The sequence below is a fragment of the Lissotriton vulgaris genome, chromosome 7 (assembly GCF_964263255.1).
Source record: "Lissotriton vulgaris chromosome 7, aLisVul1.2, whole genome shotgun sequence".
In the NCBI taxonomy this organism is placed as follows: domain Eukaryota; kingdom Metazoa; phylum Chordata; class Amphibia; order Caudata; family Salamandridae; genus Lissotriton; species Lissotriton vulgaris.
The window spans coordinates 1,164,944,980-1,164,972,219 of NC_141695.1; the positions used below are offsets into that span (position 1 = coordinate 1,164,944,980).

Consider the following 27,240-nt stretch of genomic DNA (forward strand, 5'->3'; position numbering starts at 1 on the left):
CTTTTCTAACTCTTTTGAAAAGATTATAACTCTGTAAGTTTTCAGCTGCTTTATAACCTTGAAAATAACTTTGTTCGATATGTGTTGGCACCAGAATCCGTTATTAAAAAAAAATATCTATTTTATTGCGATTTCAATAACTAAAACATGTGAGCACGTTTTAAAACGGTTGCAACATATTTTAGGTATATGTTGTGCTTCAGGCACACAACAGTATAGATACTAAAAACATGATAAATCGGTTTCCTTACTTGATTTCTTTACACGGTTTCATGAAATCTCCTATTTCAAGATGGTGGCTTTGTTGTAGTGATACAAATGCTGTCCTTCTAGGAATTATCGTCGACCGTCTTCAGTTTCAATGGGATATTGAGTTTGCTGAGCTTGTAACCATGTGACCTTCGGTCATATGACAAACCTTTTGGAAACTGGTAATAGGAGTTCATAGGAGCCTAGGGTTGCAAACACTCCAGGTGAGCGCCTCTTGCCTTTGTCAGGTACGAGTGAGTCTGTGTGTGATATACCTTAGTTCGTATGTTTTGGGGGAACTGAATAAAGCTGCGCCTGTGTACAATACAACTAGTTGCAGAAATTGCATCTGTTTACAACTCAACATTCTTAAAATTCTATTCTATATAATGTGTTTATTTTTTTGCAATTTTATATAGCGCGGACATGACCTGAAGGTATCAGAGCGCTTTACAACAGTAGCATGATACAAGGGTTGGGCAAGTCTTGTGTAAGGACTTTAAACCTACTTCTGCCACATTCCCATCTCTCAGGAACCCTTCACTATCTGTGTCAGCCGATATCTTTCATCACACCCGTAACCCAGTCTTTTACGTATTTCCGATTATCCAGGGTTTCGATGAAGAATCGACCCCCACCTTCTCACGCCGATTATTCACTTTACTTTTTCGCCTTCCTATAGGTCAGCATTTGTGAACAGTTCGCGGGTTTAACAAAAAACAGATGTTTTTTTAGTTCCCATTAACGAACATATAAAGTGGAGGACGTTTTAAATGAGATACAGTGACGTGGAAGCAGCATTTTTCTTTCGCCACCTCCCCTCCCCTTTGTCAAGGAGTCACAGAAAAGTCACTTGTGATAGCAGGATGAAAGGATGGTGTTTCCTCTGTACAGATTTTGTGCACATTCTGAACTGCTGTATCTACTTGGTTGGGTATTTATCTCGAACTGAGGCTTAAAGCATCAAATATATGTAAATATTGTTGACAGTGAAGCATATCCTGCCCCACAGTAATAACAGAGAGAGGACTAAATCTGCAAACCATAGAGGTTTATTCACACATTAGTGAGTTTACAGTTTAAATCCAAATCTATTACGTCTTAAATCGGTAATCACCTGAATACAGCATATGTGAATACAGTCCGGGGAAGTCAAAAAGACAAATGGGAAGAAAGTAAAGTTATTTAAGGTTTGAACATGGCAAATAACCTCTTCTGTTCTTCTGACGGAAAGCTGCCTAATGCTAAGGTAAAGTGGCAGCCAAAGACGGGAAATTCATAAGCGGTAGGTGTCAGCAAATATAACATCTCGAACAATACCAAATGAAAGTGCCTATCAGAATAAGGAAGAAAGTGCTAACTCAAGAAACAATCTCTATGAGTAGGGCTAGAAGGAGTGTTAGGTCTCAGGAGTGGGAAACGGACATCCACCTCCAAAGGTGGACAGGAGCAAGTCTAACCTTCTGATACCAGAACACACTATTTAATAATGAAATTCAACAGAAAGAAACAACTCCTACGGTTCACACGGATAAGGAACAAGTCACAGTTAACATTCACAATGTGCCTGGTGTTGCCCACTTCTCACAAGAAGTACAGTGCAGAATTTTTCCATCGCCGTGGCCTTCATAGATTCCGTTTAAGTTTGGATTCTTCTTTCCCAGCTTCCTTCTCGCATAGGTGCTGAAAATCACTGGCCAACTCTTTACAATGCAACAACAATGATGACCTTCTTAAGAATCTAACAATACAATTAACAAGATCACAACATCGAATGGTGCCTGGAAAGAGGAGAAATAAACTATGCACAACAAGCAGGAATACCACGCTTCTTTTATTATGGGGTCGACCATCTGAGGCTAAATAACGTAAACATACTTTAACTCACAGTTCATGGAAAAGTCACATATTATTGTCAGTTGATATGTGAGATTGTGCATGAATATATGTAATAAATGATTATCACCATATGAACATGTAGTTCTTTGACTCGGATTCATCAAAACTATTTTTATTATCTGGAAGGAGGAGGAAATTCTACTTCTAAGTTTAGTAGAACATCTGAATGTTGGCCCGTTCAACATTAAATTAATTTTGAATATGAGCCAATAGAATATAGATTTCCTTGATGTCACTTTGGAAATAAGTGGATCAAAAATAGTGACATTAGTAACTAGAAAGAATACAACTTCTAATTATATAATAATGGGGCTATACTTACCAGGATTCATTTTGTCTCACTCACAATGGCTGAATCGCCTTGTGTATCGGCACTGCCCAATATATATTTTTTAAATGTGTGCATTGTAAACTCTGCAAAAACGCTTTGGATAAAGTTAAACATTTTGAACGTATGGTGAACCATTAAACAGGTGTGATATAAGTTACTTGTTAAACTTTTTGACAACCTGTATGATTTGAGTAATCAGTGTACATGCTGAAAAGTAAACATCGACAGTCCAATTGGACCAAAGAAACAAAGGATAACCAATCATCTCAGTGTTGTAAAGAATAGAGATGCGAAGTGTGAAACAACTCATAATTGTTGGAGTCTCCATGATGGGAAAACAGGTTATTTTAAATGTTTTGCAACTGATCATGTAAAGGTCCCTATCGGAGGTGGTGACAGAGAGAAAATATGAAAACAGTAGGAGGACACAGAGTTTTTTTAAAAAAAAGCCTCTCTTTATCCAGATGTTATTATTAAGGAATCAGAAATAAATGAATTTCTATGATTGTACCATAATCGAGTAAAGCCTCATCTGACACGTTTTGAGATGAAAACGGTTTTTATTGCAATTATCATATTCAAATAGTGTAATTGTAAGCTTTCACACTTCACAGAATAAAGCCATAACATCAGCAGGTATTCAATAGAAAACTAGGTTTATTTAAGCGGATGAAGTATCTCGCAAAAGCTGTGAAATTAAATGTGATTGGGTTTGAACTATTGTGCTGATGGGAGAGCGACAAAAGCTCTAAATCTGATTTGTGGTTTGAAACTCAAAAGTAAGGATTGTTGAGTGGAGTGGCCACCTGCTTAGGGCATGAGACGCTTCTTCTGGAACTCCACACTGGTCGACCTTAAAGTCATAGATCCTGTTGGGATGTTGTCTGGAAAATTACCTGATCCTAGTAGGTGCCACACTCTGGAATTCGGGGGCACCCCTGACTGTTGGTTCCGGATGGAATGCAGCTATAGTGAGTCCAGAAGAGGAACAGAATTCTAAATGAAAGCCCAAAATGGTGCCTACCTGACGATGAAGCATTGCAATGTAGCGCAGGGATGTAAAGCGGGCTTGTTGCAAGAGACAACAGAAGCATTGTAGACCTGTAGAACTACCAGGAGAGGTCCCATCAGCAGCATGGAGCTTGACTGCTGGATAGAGGGTAAAGTGGGCTGGAGAGTACTCCCCAACCACATACCAGGCTTGGTAATTAATTCACTGTCCAGTGTAACAAAGGCCAGAACATCTGGTTACTTCTGGATCAGCAGATAATGTTATCCGAGTCACAGTTGCAGGTTTGTAATGATGGGTGCCCACACTAGATCCCAGGAACCTCATTGATTGTGCACAAATTGTTTGATGGCAAACACCAAATCCGAAATAATAATTAGATATGGCGGACAATCAGCAGTAGAGCAACACCAGTCTTCTACTCCTACCAGTATATGTGGGAAATTGGGACGCTATTGATGGCCTCCATTTTGTTCTTTGGCAGGAGGCCGTTGTCTTGCCATCCTAGGTAAAGTTAAGATGGGGATTGTTTATTTTCGCATCTGATATAGAATAGTTATTTGCGTTGCTTGGAGACCAAGACCAGATGCTGGAAATACCTGGAAACTGGTGTTAAGAAACTGGTCTTTAATACTGCTCCGAAACGCTAGTTGTATGGTTGAGATCATTGAAGATTTAGGTATCTATAAATGGCTAATCTGAATGGAAGTGTTACCAATATACTCCAGGCTGCAAGTACGAAAAGACTGTGATGTTCAAAATCTTTGAAAATGATCTATTTAAGGCCCCATCTATCTGAAGTGTGGCATGCTCCATCACAGGGCTACTCCTCACCTGGTACTTAGAGGGTATCAATGTAGGCTACAACCTTCATAGAGGGGAGCTCTTGGGGGTGTAAAGAACGAGGACCTCCTGTGACTACTGGTGTGGGTGTCTTTCCACTAGTATTTGCTTTAGTTACTGAGCCCCTTCCAAATGAGGCAAGGAACAGGGGTACAGACATTAGCATAAATATATCAGGGGGAACTCCTGCAATATCATCATAAGAAGATGATATTCAATTGCATTTGAAATACACAACTCCTAGTCTTCAGAGCTGATTAGAGATCCTGAATACGTTTGGGGTTATGTCAGGCTTGAAGGTAAACTGATTTAGAACTGAATAAGAAGGGATGGCTTTGGGCAGAGGGAAACCGTTCCCTCAGATGGGAATAACATGCTCTGCTGTTTGGGAATCCAAGTATATCACAGCGAATCAGACTTGACATGTTCCTTACTAATCTAATTTGAAATAATGAAAAACATTGAAACACAATTGGAGGGATCATGGAAAAATGAATGGGAAAGAATGCATAATGGTATTGTTAGATATGGGAAGCAATACCAACAAATTATCAAGGACAAGTGTAGGGAAGGAACTTTAAGGCATATCGCTTACCAGGCATTGATAGTACATTTCATAATTCAATACCAGAAACACAACCTAGCAGGGCCTAACTGGTATTGCCTTTTAGTTGCACAGGACTCCTAACCAATGAAAATAGAATATTGTTGGACTGACAAAATATATAAAACCATTATGGAGTCCCAAAATGTTAAAATATTTCAGTGGGTGTGTAGTAACAGGATAGGCAGCGGCGGCTCCTCCGCTAAGGTGGAGGAGCGTCGCCCCAATGCTTTCCGAACAGTGCAAAGGTAAAAAAAAAAAAAAAAACATTTTATTTTTACTACAGAACTTGCAGTCAGGTTAGGGGGGGGCTGGTCTCACGTGACGTGAGATAGGAGGAGTGGTTGGTGCACCATAAGTGCGCATGACAGTTTGGCCGGCTGCCTTGGGCCAGCCAAACCATCATGCGCACTTGGCATGTTCTTCACCGGGCTGTATTGCATAGCTTGGGTAGAGAAAATACACAGGCTCCCACTCCATGTCGGAGGGCTGAACCACGTGCTTAGACGAATCACAACGCTGCTGTCATGCTGGTGACTGCAGCGTCAATATTGGCTAGGGGAGTCTGAAGCCTGGTTGCTGCCTGGATCCAGGAAAACAACGAGAGACTGCAACTGGTAACCTGCAACGAGCAGGTAAGTCGTCTTCTTTTTTTCTAAATCCATGCCAGCCGCCACTGAGAATCGAAGTCATATTTTGCCCTGTTCACAAATATATTTAGTATATTAATGTAGAAGTTCAGCTGGAGGATTCGGTTATACAGTGTAAGGCGCTAACACAGTGCAGGCAATAGTAATGATGATGGATAGATAAGGAAAAGTTTGGACGGTGCAAAACAGTATAGAGGGAAACCAAAAAGCCTCTCTAAGGTGAACAGGCACGAAGATGCCTGGACACTTGAACAAATTAAACACCAGGTACTGTGCACGCGTATAATATAAACAGTATCGGTAGTATGGTAGTTTTTAGACAAAGAGAAACGTGGACGTAGATTGATAAATTGAAGATGGTCTGTAGTATTGGGTATTTGTGGATCATCCACTGCCAGACCTCGGCCAGGAGCATTACCACTATCTTAAGGACAGCCTGGAGCAATCATACCCGACTGCTCGGCGCCCCTTGTACAACGTTCATTCTTGCTGACTCCCACTCATTCGGATGCATTCAAACATCACCATACCCTGCCCTGATGAGTCACAGGTTGTATCCTGTTGATGAAACACGTGTCGGCTGGCGTTTGCTAAACAAAGAAAAGAAATAAAGACAAATACCCAATACTACAGACCATCTTCAATTTATCAATCTACGTCCACGTTTCTCTTTGTCTAAAAACTACCATATTACCGATACTGTTTATATTATACGTGTGCACAGTACCTGCTGTTTAGTATATAAATGTGAGTGAGCATTGCTATAGTACAAATGTTGTGCTGTGTTAAAAGTCATAGGCGAGAATTCGTTCTAATGAATTAGGTGGTTTTGAATTGTGCATTTAATTAACAATGCCTTGATGGCCTCATGCAGCGATGTGAATCTATGACCCCAAGCTGTGAAGAGCATTAATGACCACAGGTTAGAATATGCACCAAAGATCCCACACAGTAATGAGCACAGTCAGCCTGGCTGGTCCCTGAGAGCTGAAGCTTTTTGCCGGTGCGGATAAGATAACTTTGCACGCAGTCTAAAGGATACTGCATAGAAGAGCATTTGAAGATGCACACATTTAGCTTTATTATTTATTTATTTATTTATTTATTTTTGAAGCTTATAAAGCGCACAGCTACCTCCGGCGGAGGTGTCCCGGCGCTGAGATTACCCGAATGCCACCCAGAGAAGGTACCAGCTCTGCAGCTGAGCTCCGGAATTCAGCTGGCTTCAGTAGCCTGCAGGTCAGTGATGGCCAGGCAAGAGGCAGATTCCCTTTGACTTTACCACTCCAGGACCAGTCTTCATAACAACTTCCATCTGCTTATGATCCAATTCATTTTTTTTCTTCATTTTTCAATCTTTATTTCGACCATTTGGTCATAAAAGATACACATACATTAAAATCACGTAAATTCTGTCACATTTGATAAAACATCAGTGCATGATTTTAAGATCCACATCAAACATTATTAACAATGTTAAAAATAAAGCAATTCTTCAGACTACCCAGCATTTTTTAAAAGACGATTACGCATATACCAAACATTTGTGAAGAATTTGGCAAGCGCAAAAACAATTGGGCCGGAAACATCACATTTTAAAATCCTGTACATAGGTATATATTCCCTGCCACCCAAGTTCTTAATCAAAGGCAGCAGCCAGTACTTTCTGGCTGCCTTATATGCTGGGCAGAAAAAGATCACATGCAAGTCATTTTCCTCTTTGTCAACACAAAGGGGGCAGTACTTGGTGGAAGGGACTTGTGACCAGGTGCTAGAAAAGGAGCGCAAAGGCAATGTACCGTATCTCCACTGGAGAAATAACTTTCTAGTGAGTACGGGATATATGGGATCAATTACAATCTCTGAAACTCACTCTGGGGCTGAGACACCATGCACTTGACTTTAATTGCCCTTCCAATTATCTTGATGCGACAGGAGGAGGTCTGGGAGAACTTTAAGGCTCAGGAACAGAAAATGAAAAATAAGCTATCCGCTCAGGTAATTTATATTAGTAATCTAGTACCTTTCTGTGAAGAAGGGAATTCCCATAAAGTGTTATGTCGAAGAGGGCTAGAGTGAAGGAGGGACCTGCTGAGTGTGATCAGTGGCCTGTTCAGATTGTTAAGTACTGTTTAGGGTGACGATGACTCCTTGAGGCTTTCTGGGTCAGTACCAGCTAATGGGGAACTGCTAGGATTATGGGATCTTGCTGAGGTGAAGAGGGTTTGCACTGAATTTGCTTGAGCCTGTCATGAAGAGGGCCTGATATGGGTGAAATGGTACTGCCATTGTGACTAGTGCATGCAAGGTTTGATGAGGAACCTGGTCTAAGTAATAGAGGCCGGATTGGTGTCTAACACAATTGAAATACAGAAATGCCACACATGGCACCTAAACCAAGGAGCCATCCTTCCAGTCTATCATTTGTTCAGCCTTTCATGAGTCACATGAGTCATAGGTTGTATTGTAGAGTAAGGTAAGGTAACTCAGTTGATTTAGTTTTGGGCATTCGATTAGCTACCTGGTCGAAAATGGTTGAATTTGTCTTACCTGCATTTCTATTATGGATTTATGTTTATCAACCTGTATATGAACATGTGCACTGAAGGACAGAGCCTTTGTTCTGCTGTAAATGTCTTTAATCATCTTGAGGCTAATGAAGCCTTTTAGGGGGAGATAGTGTAGCTTTTTCAAGGTTATAGTGATATAGTCTTATTCTTTTAGACACCAGTGCTTCTCAAACTTTTTAGAATTTTAGAACCACAACCAATATTCAGAACAACAATTTTTCACTACCCAGCTAGCTTTATTGAACATGAGTTGGGGTGATTATTTTTATTTTTTTATTATTAAATATAAAAACAGCAATTGTTTGTAAATATCAAAACCTTGACCATGCCCATCGATATCGGACTTTTGCCAAGATATTAATCTGTCAATAAAAGTGGCAGGATGGTAAAGTGCACTGGAGTTGGAGCACCTGTCAGAGTGGGCTGCTGGCCTGAGGCATCGGTTCTCTAAAGTCTCAAGTTTCTGAGAAGTCTTAGATTTGATACCTATAATTTTAGAAAATTCGAGAAACCTCTTCTGCAGCAGAGTATGGGGTAAGGCATCGTATCAATTTTTGTGTTCAAATGAAGTCCAGTGGTCGGTCGGTCTGTCTATCTAATTCATTTTATTATTAAATTAACAACCTTCTACAAAAAATGGCCCAATGTGTTTCATCACAACACCTTCCGCTAGAGATGGTAATATACTTAATAACTCTCCCTCTCAACAGGCCACCAACCAAGGGGCATTGGAGTGCTTTACATGTTCATCATATTACATTACACAAGGTCAGATTCATTTTATTGTAAGTGTGGGATATTAAGTGATTTGTTCAGAATCAAAGGATCTCGAACCAAATTGGGACTTGAATCTGGTTCCCCAGATCCAGAGTCCGCAGCTCTAGCCATTAGACCACATACACATTTCTCAATTTATATGGGGAAGTCATATACAAGTGGGAGTCTTGCTTGGGAATGCTTGCGAGGGATTGTTTGTAAAACTGGACTTAGGGATATTGTTCACCTCCTTTGCACTAACACAGCAAATCAAAATCAATGTTATGTACATATAGACCAGGACTTTCACGATCCACAGTTTGGGACATGCTGCTTCAGACCTTTGCAGAAAAGTAAAAGATGCTCTTCAAATGAGCAAGGTGGCCACATGGATGTGGATAACAAAGCATTGCCACTGTCCCAAGAATGTGAGGACCAAGTCTGCTGTTCTTTGATGGTGGGACATTTTGGAGCATTGGCACCTTGTACTGATGTCTTCCTGCGAGTTGCCAAGTTTACATCATTTGAGTTCATTTACTGTAGTCCGCTTTATTTTCAGGAGGGGAACTTGTGTCACATTATTGTTTGTGTAGGAAACCTCCCCACGTTGTTAAGGTTTCAAAGGCCTCTTCATTGAGTTGCCTTGGTATGTTAAGCTGTCCTCTCTTCCAGATGGTCACCATTGCACAATTCAGCCAGCCTTCTTAAAACTCTTTCAGAGCATTTTATGTTAGAGGTGCATTAAATCTACTACATAAGGATTCCATTTGTGGAATATTATTTCAAAACAGAGAAGCAGGATCTTCCAAAGTGCATCGAGTTTCTATCTGTATTACTACCAACCTCCTATATAGGCGAGGGGCCCATCATCCATAAAGAAAGCAGACAAGCCAAACCCTCCAAACACTTAAGGACAGTAGTTTAGTTTTGAGATGAGTACACATATGTATGTATGTATATGTATGTATAGGCATTTATATAGCGCACTACTTACCCGGAGGGTCCCAAGGCGCTTCGACCGCTGCGAAACCCTTCCTGGCTTCCCTGAGAGATGGTCCCTTAATGGGTATCTCCAGGGTGAGACCAGGCATCCCCGGCGGTCTGGTGGGGCCATTAGTGAAGATGAGGCAAGCTAATGCCCAGAGTTGCCGAGTGTGATCGCTGATCAGAGTGGGCACCGAGGCGAGAGAATTATCGAGTCCGCTGACCCTGGTCCAGAAACCTGCCGCGCCGGGAATCGAACCCTGGTCCCGGGCCGTCCTCTGCTCTCGGGTCTGCCGCCTCTAACCAGTGAGCCACACTACTGCACAGCATCTAGTTAACAACGACTGAATAAAAGTCAGCAGTTTCCTGGAATCCAGTGTAATACGTGACTCGACTCCTATCTGGTTTAGTGTATTTGTATATTTATCTTGTTTTGCTTGTCCAGTTTCCAGCCTCCTGTCCCTCAGCCCTTGTTGGCCTTGAACTAATGCGAAGCTCCCCGGTCACATCGCTAGATCTCTACACTTCCGCCCCCTTTTCAAAGAGTAACTGCCACTTCCTTATGTGACCTTCCCCCCCAAGAGTGTCTAGCTTGGGCATGAAGGTCAAGGGATTTTGTGCCATGGTGTCTACCATTTTCAGGCCTTGTTCCCCACCCACTGACCCAACACATATCCTTTTCTCCCTTACAGTTCAACGTACCTACTAATTATATTTCTTCTACACCCCCACCACCAGGACCAGTAGTTCTGTGACAACCAGATGCCCACGATGTTGCCACCATGTCGCTTCTAATTAATACCAGAGAGCACTTACTGAGACTGTCTTTAAGCAGTGCCCGCGGTAGTCTCCTATACCTCTCTGAGTTAACCCTCTAGGCATTTATCCTGGGTGACTGTAACTAATAAAAGCCATGGGCTGCTCCTCTTTTTTTTCTTCTGGGGAGAGTTGGTGTGCATTTATCCTGCCGTCCTGTACCCAGTGCAGGTGCTGTACCTCTGTTGCTCCAGGGGAACTCCATAGAGCATTCATCTGGTCTGTCTGTAACCAGTACGCACCATGTACTCTCCCTTAGTTGCCTCTGGGAGAGCTCTAAGGGCATTTAATTCGGACGGCCTGTAACCAGTGCATGCCACAGGCTACTCTATTTGCTTCTCAATGGACCCTAGTAAGTAAAGTCAGAAATCTGCCAGACACTGCCAACTATTGATGACAAAGTGTTTAATTTATGAGCTGGCATTAGGCTATATCTTCAACTTGTGACTTCTTACATTTGTTTGACTTGTGTTGCCATGATTCTGTGTTTTTGGGCCTGCTTGTTTGTTTGTGACCTTGGCGGCTTGTAATCAGTGCACTCCTCCAGGTTGCCCTTCCATTACTGCTAGGTAGATTCTAAATATGGGTTACTGTGGCTGTATTTCTCTTGTCAATGCCTGTAGATTGCACTTTGGATTATTTCTGATGGCCGCTTATATCCCTGCTCCTCTCTTGGTCCGGGAAGGCCCTTTATGCCGTTAATCGGGCCTGGCAGAGACTAGTGCATGACCATTGGTTGCATTTCTCTCCATTCTGGCTGCCTGTAACAAATGCACTGTTGTGGCTCTCTTCTCTATTGCCCGAGTAGTGAAGATCATTTACTAGTGCTGTGCATGTCCTGTACAGGCTTGCGGGTTACTGCTTAGTGCTTCTGAATGGACTCCGTTAATGAGACCATCAGCCATGGATATACCTGTGGCCACTCGCTTGTTGCTCCAGGAGTTTAAAGAACGCACGTCAGCCATTACTGCCTGTGTCCAGGGCATGCCTCTGGCTCCAGGGTTGATCCTTTGGATACCTCTTAAACAGATATAACAATAAATGTAGTTGTCTTTACACGCCTAGCAACAGCAATCTAAGTCATGAATATGACGCAGGCCACTCAAGCACAACATCCCAACACTTCAGTCAAAGGCCATCACTGATAAGGTGTTCTGTTGGTGTATGTGGTGAAACTAGCAGAGACCCATGATACTTCCAGACTTGAGGATCACTCATGTAAGGCTGTCTTGGAGAACTTGAGTGGGTGACAGCAATGAGAGGCCGATGCAAATCTTTGAGGAATGCAGAGGCTGGTGCTGCAAGACTTCAGCAGCAACAGCCCACCTGCTGCTAGGTTTGGGCAGGGAAGTGTCCCCCAGAGCCTAGAAATGCTCCTGAAAAGATAGGACGACTGCTGGACCTACAGGAATGACGACTCCAGGCACATTTCAAATACCACATGAAAATCATTGTCCACTAGGGGCAGTAAAGAAACGCATGGCGTCCCCGATCTGACCAGGTCCGATGGAACCAATGTGCTATGAAAGTTGCAAGAAGGTCGTACCTTTCGGTATTCTTATACTGACGAAGTGGCACAGGTCCATTTGTTTTCTAGGGTAGAGGCCAGAGGTTTGACTGGTCATGTTACCAGGCTTGGCTCTATGCATGGTGACTTCACAACTTTGGTCAGCATTACTTGTTGCATTAGCTATAGAACCCCGCACGCATTCTGCTCAGATTTCACATGGAAGGGTGGAAGAATTTAGCAGTTATAGAGGATTAAAAGATAAATTGACACCCAGGTTGGTATAGATGAAGTTCATTTCACTCCCAATGTCTAGTAGCCATAACTTTGAACTTGGATCACACTCAATCCTATAAAGGTAACCATTTTTAAATGTATAGAAAGATAATAATGGTCACACTTGGGCCTCAAAGGGCTAAATGGTTGTCAACAGGTGTAGTGTTTTTTAGTACATTGTCCGTCTCAATGTTCGAGCTTTGACCCCGAGTTTATAGGAACCTCTGCTGAAGGATCCTGTGAATGCTGACCTGTCATTCTTGCCTGCACTGATGTACTGCCATGGGGTTGCCGGGTTATCAACTATGTCATTTTTTTTTCCCAGTAGGAACAATGAAGCTTATTATTTTGGACGACTATGACCAGGCAAGTGAATGGGCAGCAAAATATATCCGTAATCGAATCGTTCATTTCAACCCTGGTCCTGACAAGTACTTTACGTTAGGCCTTCCCACAGGTGAGAAACTTGTTAATGTTTAATTTCCTTGCCCAAGCTTACAATTGAATAACTAGACCATGTATGCTGCACCTATGTTTATTATTTAGTTTGCTGTTTTTTTCTCCAAGTGCCTGTGGATAGTAAGTGGGAGAAGAAACCAGTAACATATCTGGTTTAATGTCTGAAGATCAATCTGTGTGTTGATGATGCACCTAAAAAAAAAAACCTGATTGTTCATGATAATGTTTGGGCGCAAAAAACGTGCGCAAACAACAACTCAATTCTATGACCTTTATGATCTGAAACAGCATTGAAGAATGTTGATTGCAGTCAGGGTTTGTTAATTGAAGGGGTGAGGTATTTTTTTCATACTGCTGTAAAGTTTACGAAGGTGTTATCTCCCTTCAAGTGGACCTTGCATGGTGGTTTGCCTTTGCACATAACTTTGATAGGGTGCATTCACTGCTGGTCGGGGGTATTTCTGGCTCCCAAGTAAAAAGGCCAACTTTCTGCAAGCTCAAGAGGATTCCAGAGGTTGCTTCCTTCCTTGCAGCTTAGAAATGATTACATTGCATGTTTCTGTAACATTCATTGTTGACAACTAGTAAAGCATTCATGAGCCACTGGCCTGACGGTACATTGGAGGAGTTGTGGGGAAGGCGGGTGTGTGGATCCAGCAGTAGTAGGCTGTTCATTTTCTGCCACTAGATGGAGTCTGCTTTGCCCTCCTTAAAGAGAGGAAGTGCATGCAATAGCAATCCATTCACTTTTCATCTCCAGAAGTTGCTAAAGTGCAGAAAAAATACACAAGTTCCCATAATGTCAGAAGACGTTATTTATCAATTTGCTGGTAAGAAAGAAGTAATACAATTAAAACTAAACAAAAAGCTGATCTGGTCTATGAGATTTGGTAGGCTCAAGTAACCTCCAGGGGTGAATTCTGCGCTTTAAGTCTAAAAAACATTTACATAATCATGAAAGCTCATATAGTACACTATTTTTTGTTATACCGATGATAGCTGTCAACTCTATAGAATACGCTACAAATGATTGTACAACGTCCATGCAAACTGTGTGTGAAGTGTGAAAGTAAGAATTACAGTAGCTGTTGTAGGGGTTAAATACAGCAAAGGGTGATCTGAACACCTTAGATACAGAGAATAAAAGAACATTTGATCTTCTTCAAGAACTTTAGAGGACATATTTCTGGTGGCTGGATGATTACACAAGGAGAGGCTATAAAATCTGGATGTACTTGTGCAGTTGGTGATGTCTTTTTCTGGTCTTTCAGGAAGCACCCCGTTAGGATGCTACAAAAAGCTCATTGAGTATCATAAGAACGGAGACCTCTCTTTCAAGTATGTGAAAACCTTCAACATGGATGAATACGTAGGTGGGTCATGTACATTGGTTGGTGTGGCGGAGATGAGACCGCTTTGTCTGCATGTGTAGGCCTGTTGCTGAATTATCTATTGGTGAGGTGTTTCTTGTTGGCTCAAAAGACAGTGTGTGTTTTTTCTTACCTCACGCGAAACCCTGCCTCTTAGCTGCCAAGGCTATTCCTTTTATTTCATAGTCGTTGTACATACTGTCATATGTTTGTCATTAATGCACATTTACTTACCCCTGACTTCTAATTGTGCAAATGAACCAGTGAAATCCTTTGATTAAAGGGCAGCAGAAAGTGGTGTTAGGCCGCTTATTATTGGAATTTTCTTATGTTACACATTACAATAGGATTTTCCTCATTTTATTTGTATCACAATATATTAAAGACTCCAATAAAATATACCAGTTGCTCTTGCTTCCACTTACACCTTTTTTTTCTCCAATCACAACAAGACTAAAATAGGGTAAACCAGAAGGGTGATAGTTGAGCATCTTTGAAAAATATTACTATTCGGGGTCATTCCACTGTGAATTTCTAAAATGAAGGCGCACATCCGACAGTTTGGGCTTGATTTAGAATTAAATGTTATAGTCGCCCAAACTGCTTAGTTTTGCTTTGGTGAATCATTGCATCAGAAGTCTAATGCACATAGACATGTTACTGACAAAATCACTAGGTTTTTTAAAATTCAATACTATCTGGTGATCTCTGAAAATGGGGAAATCGTTTTACAGATGCATCAGGCTGTTAGTTTGGAGTTGCGGAATCCCGTACCTGGCAGTATCCCCAAGAAATCTGGGTCTGTGAATACTTATTGTTAACATTGACAACTTTAGCTGGCGGACCACCTACCTGTGGTAGGGTGGGCAGCTTAGAAATCCTCCATCTTCATGTCCTTTCTTCCCAGTGCCACCTAGTTCGAAATCTGTTTTCTATACTTATGTCGAATCAACAAACGGTTTAGTATCTTGAATCTCCTGGTCTGCAGGTCTGCCCCGGGATCACCAAGAGAGCTACCATTCCTTCATGTGGAACAACTTTTTCAAGCACATCGACATCTGTCCTGAGAATGCACATATTCTAGATGGGAATGCGCCCGACCTCCTGGCTGAATGCAGTACATTTGAGGCGAAGATTGCTGCAGCTGGAGGAATTGAGCTCTTTGTCGGAGGTACGACTCTGTGAAGAAATGTCTCATCATGCATTTTACTCTGCATGTAGGGTGTTTTGGTTGTTTTCTATCAGTCGATCTGCTTTACAGGTCTCTCCTACAGCTGTCTGTTGTCTAATGGCCTATTGTTTATAATAACAATGCTTAAAGTGGGCTTTGGGTCATCCAGTTGCTTATCATTGGTTGAATTTATCAGTATCTGTTCCTTGCTTTTTATTTGATGGCTTTTCTTCCTCCTCTAGTGTTTGTCTCTGCACTGGAGCATAGCTGTATTGCATGTCTTTAACTGAGTTTTATCTATCCATTACTTACAATCAAGGAGCTGCTTTTTTTTCTTTTTCTTTCAGTAGTCCATAGAAGAGTATGTTTTTACATTTTATGCCAAACATTATCTCCACTATGCAAGTACCAGCATTTTGCCACTGATGCCAAATATGCCAAGAATAACGTCTAGTGTAACAGTGTCACTATTTTTCAATGGATGCTATACATGCTAAGAATTACCTCCTGATATGCCAGCACCAGCATTTTTGATGGGGGTCCCATAGTCAAAACATTACCTCCTGTATACCAAGGCCAGCTGCAGACTTTTAGCATAACACACACAGACACACTTGCGCTTACATTATTTCACTCACACTCATTTATGCTCACTTGCTTTCACTCCCACTTGCACTCATGCTTATTTTCTCACTTAGTCTAATTTATCGTCACTCGCTGTTTCTCATTCTCGCTCATGTTTTTGTTCACTCTCACTCATTCTCACTCGCACTCCCCTTTACTCCCCCAATATACAAGCTCACTCAGCTCACTTTCACTTACTTGCACTCCTTCTCACTGACATCCACATACTCATCCCTTCACTCTAACTTGTACTCCCTCCTACTCTCTAACCCTGTCTCACACATTTACTCTGACTCACTCAGTGTCACCCACTGTCACATTCACTTTACTATCGGTCTCATTCTCACATTCATTCACACACTCTTGGTCTCACTCCCTTTCACATGTTATCACTAACTTGGACTCACTCATTTTCACAGTTTCACAAACTCTCCTTCACTTTCTTTTCACTCACACCCATCCTCACTTGTGCTCATTCATTCTCGCTGACTATCACACGTGTAATCACTCTTACTCAGCCTGTCTCAGTATCACTCTTGCCTAGTCCTACCTACTCTCACTCTGATACACTCATTCTCACACAGTGTCACTCACGCTAACCCCTTCTTACTCACTTTCCTATCACGCACTCTAACTTCCTTTCAGTCACAAACTCGTGTGCTCACTTCATTCATTCACTGACACCCACATACTGCCCCACATTTTTTAACTCTTCCTCATGTTCACTCACTCACTTGTACTCATCCTTACGATCAGCTCATTCTTCCCTCTTACACATTCTCACTCACTCATTCACTAATTTTCAGCCACACGCATATGCTCACTCGCACTCATTCTCTTACATGCACTTGTTATCCCTCATTCACCGCAAGCACACATTTAACAGATTATTCCCTCTTACTTCGCTTCAGCTACATATACCAGTACCGGATCTGCTTCTCATTTGCTGGTATATGGAACCTCAGCCATTCAGACCGCGCTTCCTGTTTCAGATTGAGGCAGAAAACTGAAAACTGAAGCCTGTGCAGTATTGTGTATTCACTCCCAGTTTCAGCAGATGTGGAAAATGACTCTTGTCTTGTGGATCCATAATCTGAGAGTTAGGCTGTAGACCACAACTGTTCAACCTATTTAATTGTGTCATTTGTACCAGAATGTACTGCAGATCAGGCCTAGATCAGGTGAGTTGGGGGTGCAAATGTGTCTGGGATTGCTTGAAACAATGTGGTGTAATTCAAGTTGGTCTCTTTGGGCAAGGATAAAGCTGTTTTGACATATGGTTGTCTCCTTCTGTAATGGCACTAATCAGCCCAAAATACAATTAAAAGGAATGCTGTTCAAAGGAATTCCCCTGGTTAAGAAGCATTGCTCTGCATCCACCATATTTTTCTTGTTTTCTACTGTGAGGACAGGATGCTGCATTCCCTCCAATATGCTAGGACCAGCCTTAGAGTTCCAAGGAAATCACCACAATATGAGCCCTTCCTTTCTGGTTCAAATTTTTAATTTATTTCAGACTATCATATCTGACTTTCATTATTTGATTGCTGGACCTCTAACAAAATCGGTTGTGCAAGGTATTATTTCTCAAGGTGTTCTCATTGATTTGACGGCATCCCTTTTTAGTCGCCCATGTTCAGTAGTGATGAAGCCTTGCAGCTTTCACCAATAACTAAGCGTCTTTCATATCCCAGACACTTTGGGTACAAGAGCAAAGCACTTGCCTATTGTTTCTAGAAATAATCATTCTCGAGAGTCATTCTTTCTCACCTGTACTCTTCGGACGATGTGTATGTTGGTTTTACTAATGTCACTTATTATTAATAAAAGGACTACATTCGTAACACATCCCAAATTATATAGGCTGTAATGAAAAATATAAGTTTTTATCCAACTCAAGTTGTGTGTCCTGGAATGATGAAAAACAGAAGTAGCTTTTTGTCTGCACAATGTATATTCCTTTTAGGTGGCAGATTTCTCTTCCATAGTTGTGTTTTCAATTTCTCTCACCTTGTGTTGCTCACAGGCATCGGCCCTGACGGTCACATCGCCTTCAATGAACCTGGGTCCAGTTTAGTCTCCAGAACGAGAGTGAAAACACTCGCCATGGACACCATATTGGCCAACGCCAGATTCTTTGATGGGAATCTCTCCAAAGTGCCAACTATGGCACTAACAGTTGGTGTAGGCACAGTGATGGACTCAAGAGAGGTAGGAGGTTGATAGGGTGAGCTAAATAACTTGAATGGTGTAAATTGTAGTTTTCTGGGTATTGCTTTTATCATTTCGCTTCATGGGTTTTAGCATTGGTATTTGAGATCTACTTATTGAAATGCACATGGTTTAGCCATGTAGAGTTTGTGCCCTTTGACGGGCACAATTTGTGTGCTCCCTTTCTGCCTACTGCAATTTTGTATCCAGTCTTACAATGGCAATCCAATCTGAATAACGTACGTCTCCCTCTTGTTCATTCTAATGTGGTGACCCCTTTTGTATGCCGAATTCCATATTTTAGGAGTTCTACATGGAAATTGAGGGAATTGTGAATTGTCAGATGCAGCCTCTTATCCTCCCTGATGGAGAGATTCAGTGGTCATGTGCTTTCTCATGCATGTGTTTTTGGAGTCCATTTGACATCTCTTTAAAGTGGAATGCTCATGCTGGTGTATCCTAAACTTCACTTACCTGGCTTAATGTTTAAAAAAAATGAAAATATATTAAATAAATAACTAAATGTAACTGTGTAATGTATAAGTTATCCCATTTCAATTCCAAATCTAATCCCAGCTGTGACCAACATAATCAGGCCTAAGATTTGTGCTACAACTGCACTTGTTTACTCCGCATCAGGGTCGAACACGAAACAAATAGTAGCCCTGGCAAATTTGAGCAGACTAGCCCCCCTACTGCATGGTGCACGCCTGACCACTGTAAGCAGGAGTTGTGGGGGAGGTGGTTCCTGCTCCCTTAATATATATTTTTTTATTGCAAATATGGTGTGTATTTCAGCAGACGTTTTATTATAGAAGCTTGTTCAGTCATTGAATGGATAGATGAAATTAAAGACATGGCCTCAGTGAGTGGGTGAGTGAATGAATTAATTCAGTTGAATGGGTGAGAAGTGGGTGGATGAATTAATGCAAGAATGGATGACAACAAATAAAGACTTAAAGCTACGTGGAGCAAATGGTTTCAATGTACTGACCAAGACTTGGGTGCTCTGGTTCTCATGTTCTGCTTCTGTATTAAAACATCATCCTCTCCAAACACTACGACCAACAATCTTTATCTAACATGCATAGTGCATATGTATTTAACACAGTACGCTGGTTTATCACCTCAAAGAATTAATATAAAGCACTAAACTTCTGATCTAAAACGAGAAAGAGAGATTGAACAATGTGAAACCAGGAAACCTTGCCTCCGCTTTCAGTTAACCTCGGGTCTTTGGCAACGGCTTTTTTACTTTGCCTCCTTGTCTTTTACCATCACATGGGAGCACCTTGAAATACATTGGTTTGGGCCTGTGGAGCACAAACACAAACGAATATAATGTTTCTCCATCCATATTAACACTCGAGGCCACTTCTAGTGGGTAAAACAGAACTCTCTTTCCTCTTGGTTCACTAGTAGCGTCGTCGGCCGGGCCGTGGCAGTGGGGCCATGAATGTTTAGAAACTCATGATTAGAGTCACTTCTTACAGCTGTCATTCAATGGCATGATATAATTTAATATACTAAACTGAAAATGCATTGCAATGATCACATTATAAATAAATACATTGTTTTGAATTTTGATGAATCTTTATCATATGGACTCTTTAGGCTAAGAAACAGCAGACCCTGACCCAATTTCCCCCATTACACAAGGTTCTTAAATGAAAAATATTTTGTAATGTTTTCATTGTTATAAAAAAAATTTGGCGGAACCCCCAAGCCCTGCCTCGTTGCTCTGGTCCGGTTCGCTCGCTGCGCCTGCGCATTACGTGCATTATGAGGGCTCTTCTCACAAAATTTGCCAGGGCTGATTTTAATGGTAAAAAGTGTAATCTTCCACTTTGGAATTCAATCCTCTTGAGCTATAAAACAGAAGAGCCTTTTTCAGAGTTTCAGGATTTATTGGAAAGGTAAGTTCTGTACTGCAGCTAAAATATGTCCTTTTCCCATTTTTATAACGTTTTATGATTTGTGGGTCTCTTTTGCCTGTAATTTGACAAAATGGCCACACCCAGTTTACGTTATGAGTGGGGCTTTGGATAGGAAGGGTGTTTTTGTAATGTCTTTTTTTCTGCTCTCATACCAGACAAGTGATTGCCATGTCTTGTTTGTTTGACGTTCAGGTTATGATCCTCATCACTGGAGCACATAAAGCTTTTGCTTTGTACAAAGCCATTGAAGACGGTGTCAACCACATGTGGACTGTGTCTGCCTTTCAGCAGCATCCGTCCACGGTCTTTGTGTGCGACGAGGACGCTACTCTGGAGCTCAGAGTGAAAACAGTTAAATACTTCAAAGGTAGGGCTACCTTGTGTGCCTTGAATAGAAATATGTTGGCTGTAGCTTTCAGCATGATTACAGAGGTAAATATACCATGTATAACAAACATGACATTCGGTGTGTGTTCTCACTGTTGGACTCTGCAAGCACCAACTACATTCTGGGCGTTCTTGCTTGAAATTTGACGGCATAGCCATTATATAAAGCAATATAACTAGAACTCTCTTCCTCCTCTTTCTGCCCCTGTGTTCAGCATTTCATCTTTAAAATCATGACTCCTATAAAATGCTTGACAGTCTGCTCATGGTTTTTAAAACTATTTTTATTGTTGCAATTAACATATACACACAGTCAACAATTGCATTAGAATTGTGATCGAACCAATAACCAGTTCATCAATTCTTCCTTTCCCCACCTTCCCAAACTTTATTTCCTGGGGTTAATGTACTTCTCGCAAACCTGATAATCCATCTCAAGCGACTTATTTATTGTATCGCAGCTGTTATGTGACCCACATAGTAAAGCACCCATTCATACACCAGTCCATGCCTGTGATCCACTGTCTTTTTATAGGTAGTTATTGTTTACCCCAATACATGCCGATATCGCTTTTCGCTAACATGAAGCCTAGACTACAGAACAGTAGCTGTACATGTGTAGGATCCACCTTGCACGGTATTCCCAGAATGCTTTATTGGAGGCTGCCTTTAATGGTAACCCCCAGGAATACCTCTAGCTCCCCCTTAATGCGTGCCCAGTAGTTGGCCACTCCAGGGCAGTCCCATAGAGAATGCAGGATGGTGCCCCTGTCCACCTTGCATTGAAAGCACAAAGGGTCTGCTGCCCTGCCCTTCCTATGTAGTCTACTCCTACTAAAGTAGATTCTATGTAGGATTTTAATTTAACTAATCTCAATTTAAGATTGAATAGCCACTTCTCAGGGGTGCATCCAGGCCGCCTCCCAGTTCACATCTTCAGTAGGCCCCAGGTCTCTCTCCCAGGCCCCTCAAAGGCTCCTCAGGGTGTCTGTTTTATTATTTACTATGGTGCGATAGATTTGAGAACACCCCATATGCCTATTTCTTCTCTGAGGACCTGATTGAAGCCCAACCAAGTGTTCCTCCAGCAGGGCGTGCTGCAGTTGCACATACTTATAGTATTGTGTGGGATCCAGTTTGTATTCACTTTGTAGGGCTTCAAATGATTTCAGTCTCACCTCAGATAGGACGTCCCCCATGCTAAAGACCCGATGGGTCCAACCTGTGGAATCCCGCTCGCCTCCCCTCCTCTGGCAGTGTGTCCCCCTTCCACAGTGGCATGCGCCCAGTCACTTGGCCATATCACCCCAAACGTCTATTGGCCTTGTCCCATGCCACCAGTATGGCCTGGGTAGGATGCAACAGAAGACGCCTACTCCTGTGATTGTCATACAAACAATGCAGATATGAGTAGTCTTCCATAACAGATCGCTCTAGTCTGGATGCTGGATCCAATGTTGGGGCAAACCCTCATTTGGAGTTACGTAAGGCATCCAAGAGTGTAATGCCACCGTTGTACATGGACCGCGTAGTGGCTTGTAGGGCTGTTTGGGTGGAGGGGGTCCAGTAAGAGAGTTTGTCTCATTTTCTGTATTCTGTCAAAATAGGACTTGAGGATGCAAAACAAGGGGTTCTGCATGGCGTAAATCAATTTAGGGAGTGTGACCATCTTAAAGATGGCAGCCCTTTCCAGCAGTGAGAGTCGCAATCGTCTCCAACTATAGGCGTCCATCCACTTCTAGCTTTCTGTCCAGAACGTGCATTTTATCTAGCTTTATTTCGATGCCCAGGTAGCGAAACCCATCCCTCCGCACCTGCAAAGTACAATAGGAGTTTTCTCGACAACTCACTAGGGCCTACAGCATATAATCTAGATTTTTCCAAGTTTATCCAGTACCCTGAGTACCATCCAAAGGTTTGGAACCCCGCCAGGACTGTAGGGATAGAGATCCATTGGTCCAAGAGGTACAACAAGATAGCGTCTGTTAAAAGTGAATTTTCCCCCTGACCCATTACCTCCAGAAACCTTTCGGGCCTGATCTGACCCAGCAGGCCAAGCGCCTTATACACAGTGCGAAAAGAAGGGGAGAAAGCAGGCACACCTGCCTAGTCCCATGGCCTAAGGGAAAGGGGGTTGTCAAACTCATTGTCAACTGCAGCTGTGGGCATTTTATAGAGTAGCGGGACTATTTTACAGAAATTGGGGCCAAATCCATAGGCCCGTAGTGTTTGGTAAAGGTAGACCCAGTCCACCGCAGGAAACGCTTTTTCAGTGTCTAGTGACAAAATGGCTTGTGGCTCCTGCGTTTGCCCTATCACGTCTAGCCAGCTATGCAGCCTCCGCGCTCCACCATGTTGCCTTCCCCAGCATGAAACCCGATTGATCTGTATGGTATAGGTAAGAAATTATGCTGCTCAGGCAATTGGCTAGTATTTTGGCGAGCACATTTACCTCTATATTGAGGGGCGAGACGGACCAATAGGCAATACACAGATGCTTTGGTTTGCTATTCTTAAGTATTACAATTATGGTGGTGTGGTAGAGATGCAGTGGCAGTGTCCACTCCACAAAGGCCCCTTAAAGCATAGTGAGCCTATGGGGACTAGTGATCACAAAAGTTGTTTATATAGTTCTGATGGAGCGCAGCAACTAAAATTCTTTATAAATGATGACACAATCCACTATCACACTTACCAATCAATACCAGGCCCATAAACATAGAGAGTGAGGTGAATGGATCATTATGTTATTTATGACTTTAGGCAATAAACTATTAAGCAAGCATTAGAAAAAGTCATAAGAAAGTTTTATTCAGCATTTTATAAAGAGAGCTTAATTCAAGAAAATATTATTCATTAGCAGAAATAAGTGAAAAAGAGCATTTCCAAAACCTAACTGTCTCTCTGACTCTACCCTCATCGCCTGGAAACAAAGTCTTAAAGGTTACTTTCCTTACGTGTAATCATCGGACAGCAGAACACGTCCTTCTGGAATCAAGAGCGTAAGCCAAAAGTTTGCAGCTAAAGCCTATTCTTATACCCTAAATTAAGCTGAGCTAACTATTTTTCACATTCCAACAGCTGAATTCTGACTCTCCATTGGCTGAATCACCTCACGCCACAGTAAACTGTGACATCTTCCACCACGAGATCAGGCTTTACACAGAGCCATTGTTCATGCATAGAGTCCTGGCGACAGTTCCTTAGTCTGCTACATTTTGTAGCAAAAATGTTCAAGCAATACAAAATCTTGTCACGTCTCTTCCTTTCAACCTTGACCCTGACCGTTCTGAGCTTTCCGTGGCACATCCAAACCCACTCCACAGAGTTGACTTTAGCAGTTCATTTTCTAGTGATTTCAGAATAAAAGTTTATCATCCACTTCAAAATATGGGTTTCTCATGTGGCTTTCAACATCAGCAGGCCTTTTCTGCGCCACTTCTGATTGCGTCACTGCGCCACTTTTAGCTTGCATCACTTTTTCAGAAAACTATTATTTAAACAAACACAAAAGAATAATTAATTCAGGTAAAATAAATCCTTCTGTTACCCACCCTTTCCCTGCTAGTAATTAACCCATTAATAAATGACAACTAGCAGAAGCAAACAAATAAAGCAACACATATAATAACTACCATTCTTCATGTAATCCAGCTTTATGTTTCTGAAAGAGTAAAAATATGATTAAATGATACACAGACAGACAAACACAACATAAGACTTACATGTAAGCACATAAAATAAGCACATGCCATGAATGATCAGCTGCATATTAATAGTGACAAAGACAATAGGACAGACATAACAAACAGGACAATATTAATAATGTGTTACAAAAACAGACTTGCAAATGCAACAAGAGCACATGTAATTAGTTTCCCGCATGTTCATGTGTGGTGCAAACTTAATCTAGGTTGGTTTAATCAAACAAATCATGCAACAGCTCATTAATTGATTAGTTCATGTTATGAGAGTATGACATCACGAGCCAGAATAAAATATTTTCTAAAGCTCGCTCCATCAACTCCCTCATCTGGTGATTTCAAAATCACCAAACAACACCCAAACATTTTAATTAAATTTTTTTATCTATTGAACATGTTTCAGGCTTACTCAGGATTAGTACTTAAGCTCTAATTTCATCTATCTCATAATTAGTATTGAGTCTTACATCTTACTAATTCTGTATCCTTTACCCTTTCTTTATTCAGCTAAGTTGGATCCTTTCATGTTATGAGAGTATGACATCACGAGCCAGAATAAAATATTTTCTAAAGCTCGCTCCATCAGTTCCAACGGGAAGCCATAGGGTCCTGGTGATTTCCTATTGAACATACTTGCCAAGACATCTGTGAGCTCCTAGTCAAGGGCGGTCCTGACAGCTGCCAGTAACACCAGTAGATGCAGTTCAGCTAGGAAATCAGTTATGCCCCACTCATCTACTGATTGTCGTCCCTCACATAACTTACGAAAGTAACAGACAAATTCTTCTGTTATGCCCCTGCCAGTTCGAATCATCCTTCCCTCATCTGACCTGATTTTTCCTACCCATCACAGCACTTGCTCTCTCTGAGTGAGCTAAGTCTTGTCTCCTGCTTCATAGAGACATTTTTGCTGCACAATATATTGTTTCTTGGCCGCCTCAGTGGTCGCCATCCTGTATTCCTCTTTCCTTAATTCCAGGAGCCTCCAGTCTTCCTCTGTTGTACTTGTTAGGCAACTTGTCTTCCTGTCTGCAATCTCTTTCTCCAGTTCTTCTTGCCAAGCACTTTTCCCCTGTGCTATTAGATTTTGAGCTTTATCTCTAAGGACTGTTTAATGTGCCTGCCAGAGTGTCACTGGAGAGGCGACCCTACAGACAAAATACAGGTTGGATGCCATCCTCAACTCCTTTGACTAATGTCATACCCTACAACTCCCAGGCGCCAAGTCTCCAGCCCTTCCTAGCTCACTTATCCCGTCTCCTCACGTCCCAAGGTGAGCCTGAGGGGCGAGTGGTTGTATATTTCCCGGGCTAGATATTCTGCTTCTTCAACCTCTACCGCTTCGGTGCTGCTACAAACACACAATCTATTTGGGGAAAAGGATTCATTTGCTCCAGAGAAGTAGGAATGCTGCCTCTCTTGGGGGTGTTTCAGTCTCCACAGGTCTGTCAAACCCAGGGCGAGGGTGGACTGCCCTTAATCATTAGCCTGGTGTGATGCAAATTGGGGGCCGCTGACCTGTCCCTACCCTATCCAGGATGTCATTAAAGTCTACCCCCTATGATGTGCCTTGTAGCTGTAGATTACATAAGTACGGGGCCTATCACTACTGTGGCTGTAATCTGGACAGGGCATAGACATTCAGGATCAATATGAACTGATGACCTCGGGTACCCTGGGTTCCAACTTAGCATCCCGCTGTATCCTCTCATTTCTGGGTCAACTTAAACAGGGGATTTTTTTCTCATTAAAACCGCCACCCCTCTGAAAGGCCTGACCAAACCCGCATGAACGATCAAAACAAATGGACCCCGCTGGACACACTGACAGTGCATGCCCAGGAGACTCATCTCCTGGAGAAGCACCAAGTCTGGCGCCTGTCTGCGGATGAACTGGAACACCACCCCTCGTTTAGTTTTATTAACAAGACCATTAACGTCCCAGGAAAGGGTTCACTATGGGGCTTGGCCTGCATTAAGTTTCGTCCATTTGGCCCGTCTGCAACATGGGAACTGATTGTATCTCGATTATGTGTATCCTTTCAATCTAGTGTGCTAGCGTCAGTGTTACTTTAACATGGAGCAAATTTCCACAACCGGTCCCTTCTCCCCACATTTCCTGCTTGTGAGTTCTGAACCAACCACATCCTCAACTTCTAAAAGGTCTGTCAACCACCTGGTGCACCCTCACCCCAAGCGTTCAAACAAAACCAATGACTCCACCCCCCACCAAGTCCCATACAGGGTGCAGTGAACTAAGAAAAAACCTTATGCGAGGGGATGGCTCTCAGATCCCCGCTTAGGAAATGATACTGATCGTGCTATAGTACCCCTCCTTGGTTCGTTTAGTTTGTTGCTGAGGTACGAACTGCTACTGCTTCAAAAATCAAGTCCATAGTTTTTTTTTAAACTGAGTGGTCAAAGTTGAGATAAGCTCTTACAAGCTTTGCCTTAGTTCTGGCTGTCAAGATGTATCTGTCACTCACACATATTCACCATGGCAGGAGACCAAAGTCAAACAGGGTACTTGGAAATAAGAGCTCTTTCCCTTGCAAAAGACACTTCCTAATTGCTAGGCTAATGTTTGAAGAATACGCATGGACAAGAGAATGATTGTTTCAGCAATTGTTGACTTTTTTCTTTGTACAACTTGTAATTTTGTCCGATATTTAATAATGTACAAATCCACAAGCTACAGCATATTACCCCAAGGGAACATACTATTTGAATATTTCCGTTGCAGCCTTTAATGTAAATTGTTGCAAGGAAGACCAGCATGGGCTAGATTTGATCTTGCTGTGAAAAAAAGCTGGATACTTTTTATTAATGTAAACATCTCATCTGATATTAACTTGGATTTTGTTTACCATCTTTTGCATTGGAG

At 42.0% G+C, this 27,240-nt stretch overlaps 1 protein-coding gene across 2 annotated transcripts in view; it reads left to right on the forward strand.

Annotated features, from left to right (window-relative positions):
• Positions 1 to 386: 386 nt before the first annotated feature.
• Positions 387 to 27,240, forward strand: part of GNPDA1 (glucosamine-6-phosphate deaminase 1) — a 46,517-nt gene continuing 19,663 nt past the window's right edge. The window contains exons 1-6 of one of the 2 annotated variants that reach the window (XM_086931638.1): positions 387 to 497; positions 12,820 to 12,951; positions 14,225 to 14,326; positions 15,312 to 15,494; positions 18,145 to 18,329; positions 20,459 to 20,633. In XM_086931638.1, the coding sequence (XP_086787764.1) occupies positions 12,828 to 12,951; positions 14,225 to 14,326; positions 15,312 to 15,494; positions 18,145 to 18,329; positions 20,459 to 20,633 (769 nt within the window). In that variant the 5' untranslated portion in view covers positions 387 to 497; positions 12,820 to 12,827. The remainder of the gene's footprint in view (positions 498 to 12,819; positions 12,952 to 14,224; positions 14,327 to 15,311; positions 15,495 to 18,144; positions 18,330 to 20,458; positions 20,634 to 27,240) is intronic. The other variant, XM_086931637.1, reaches the window with a different exon arrangement.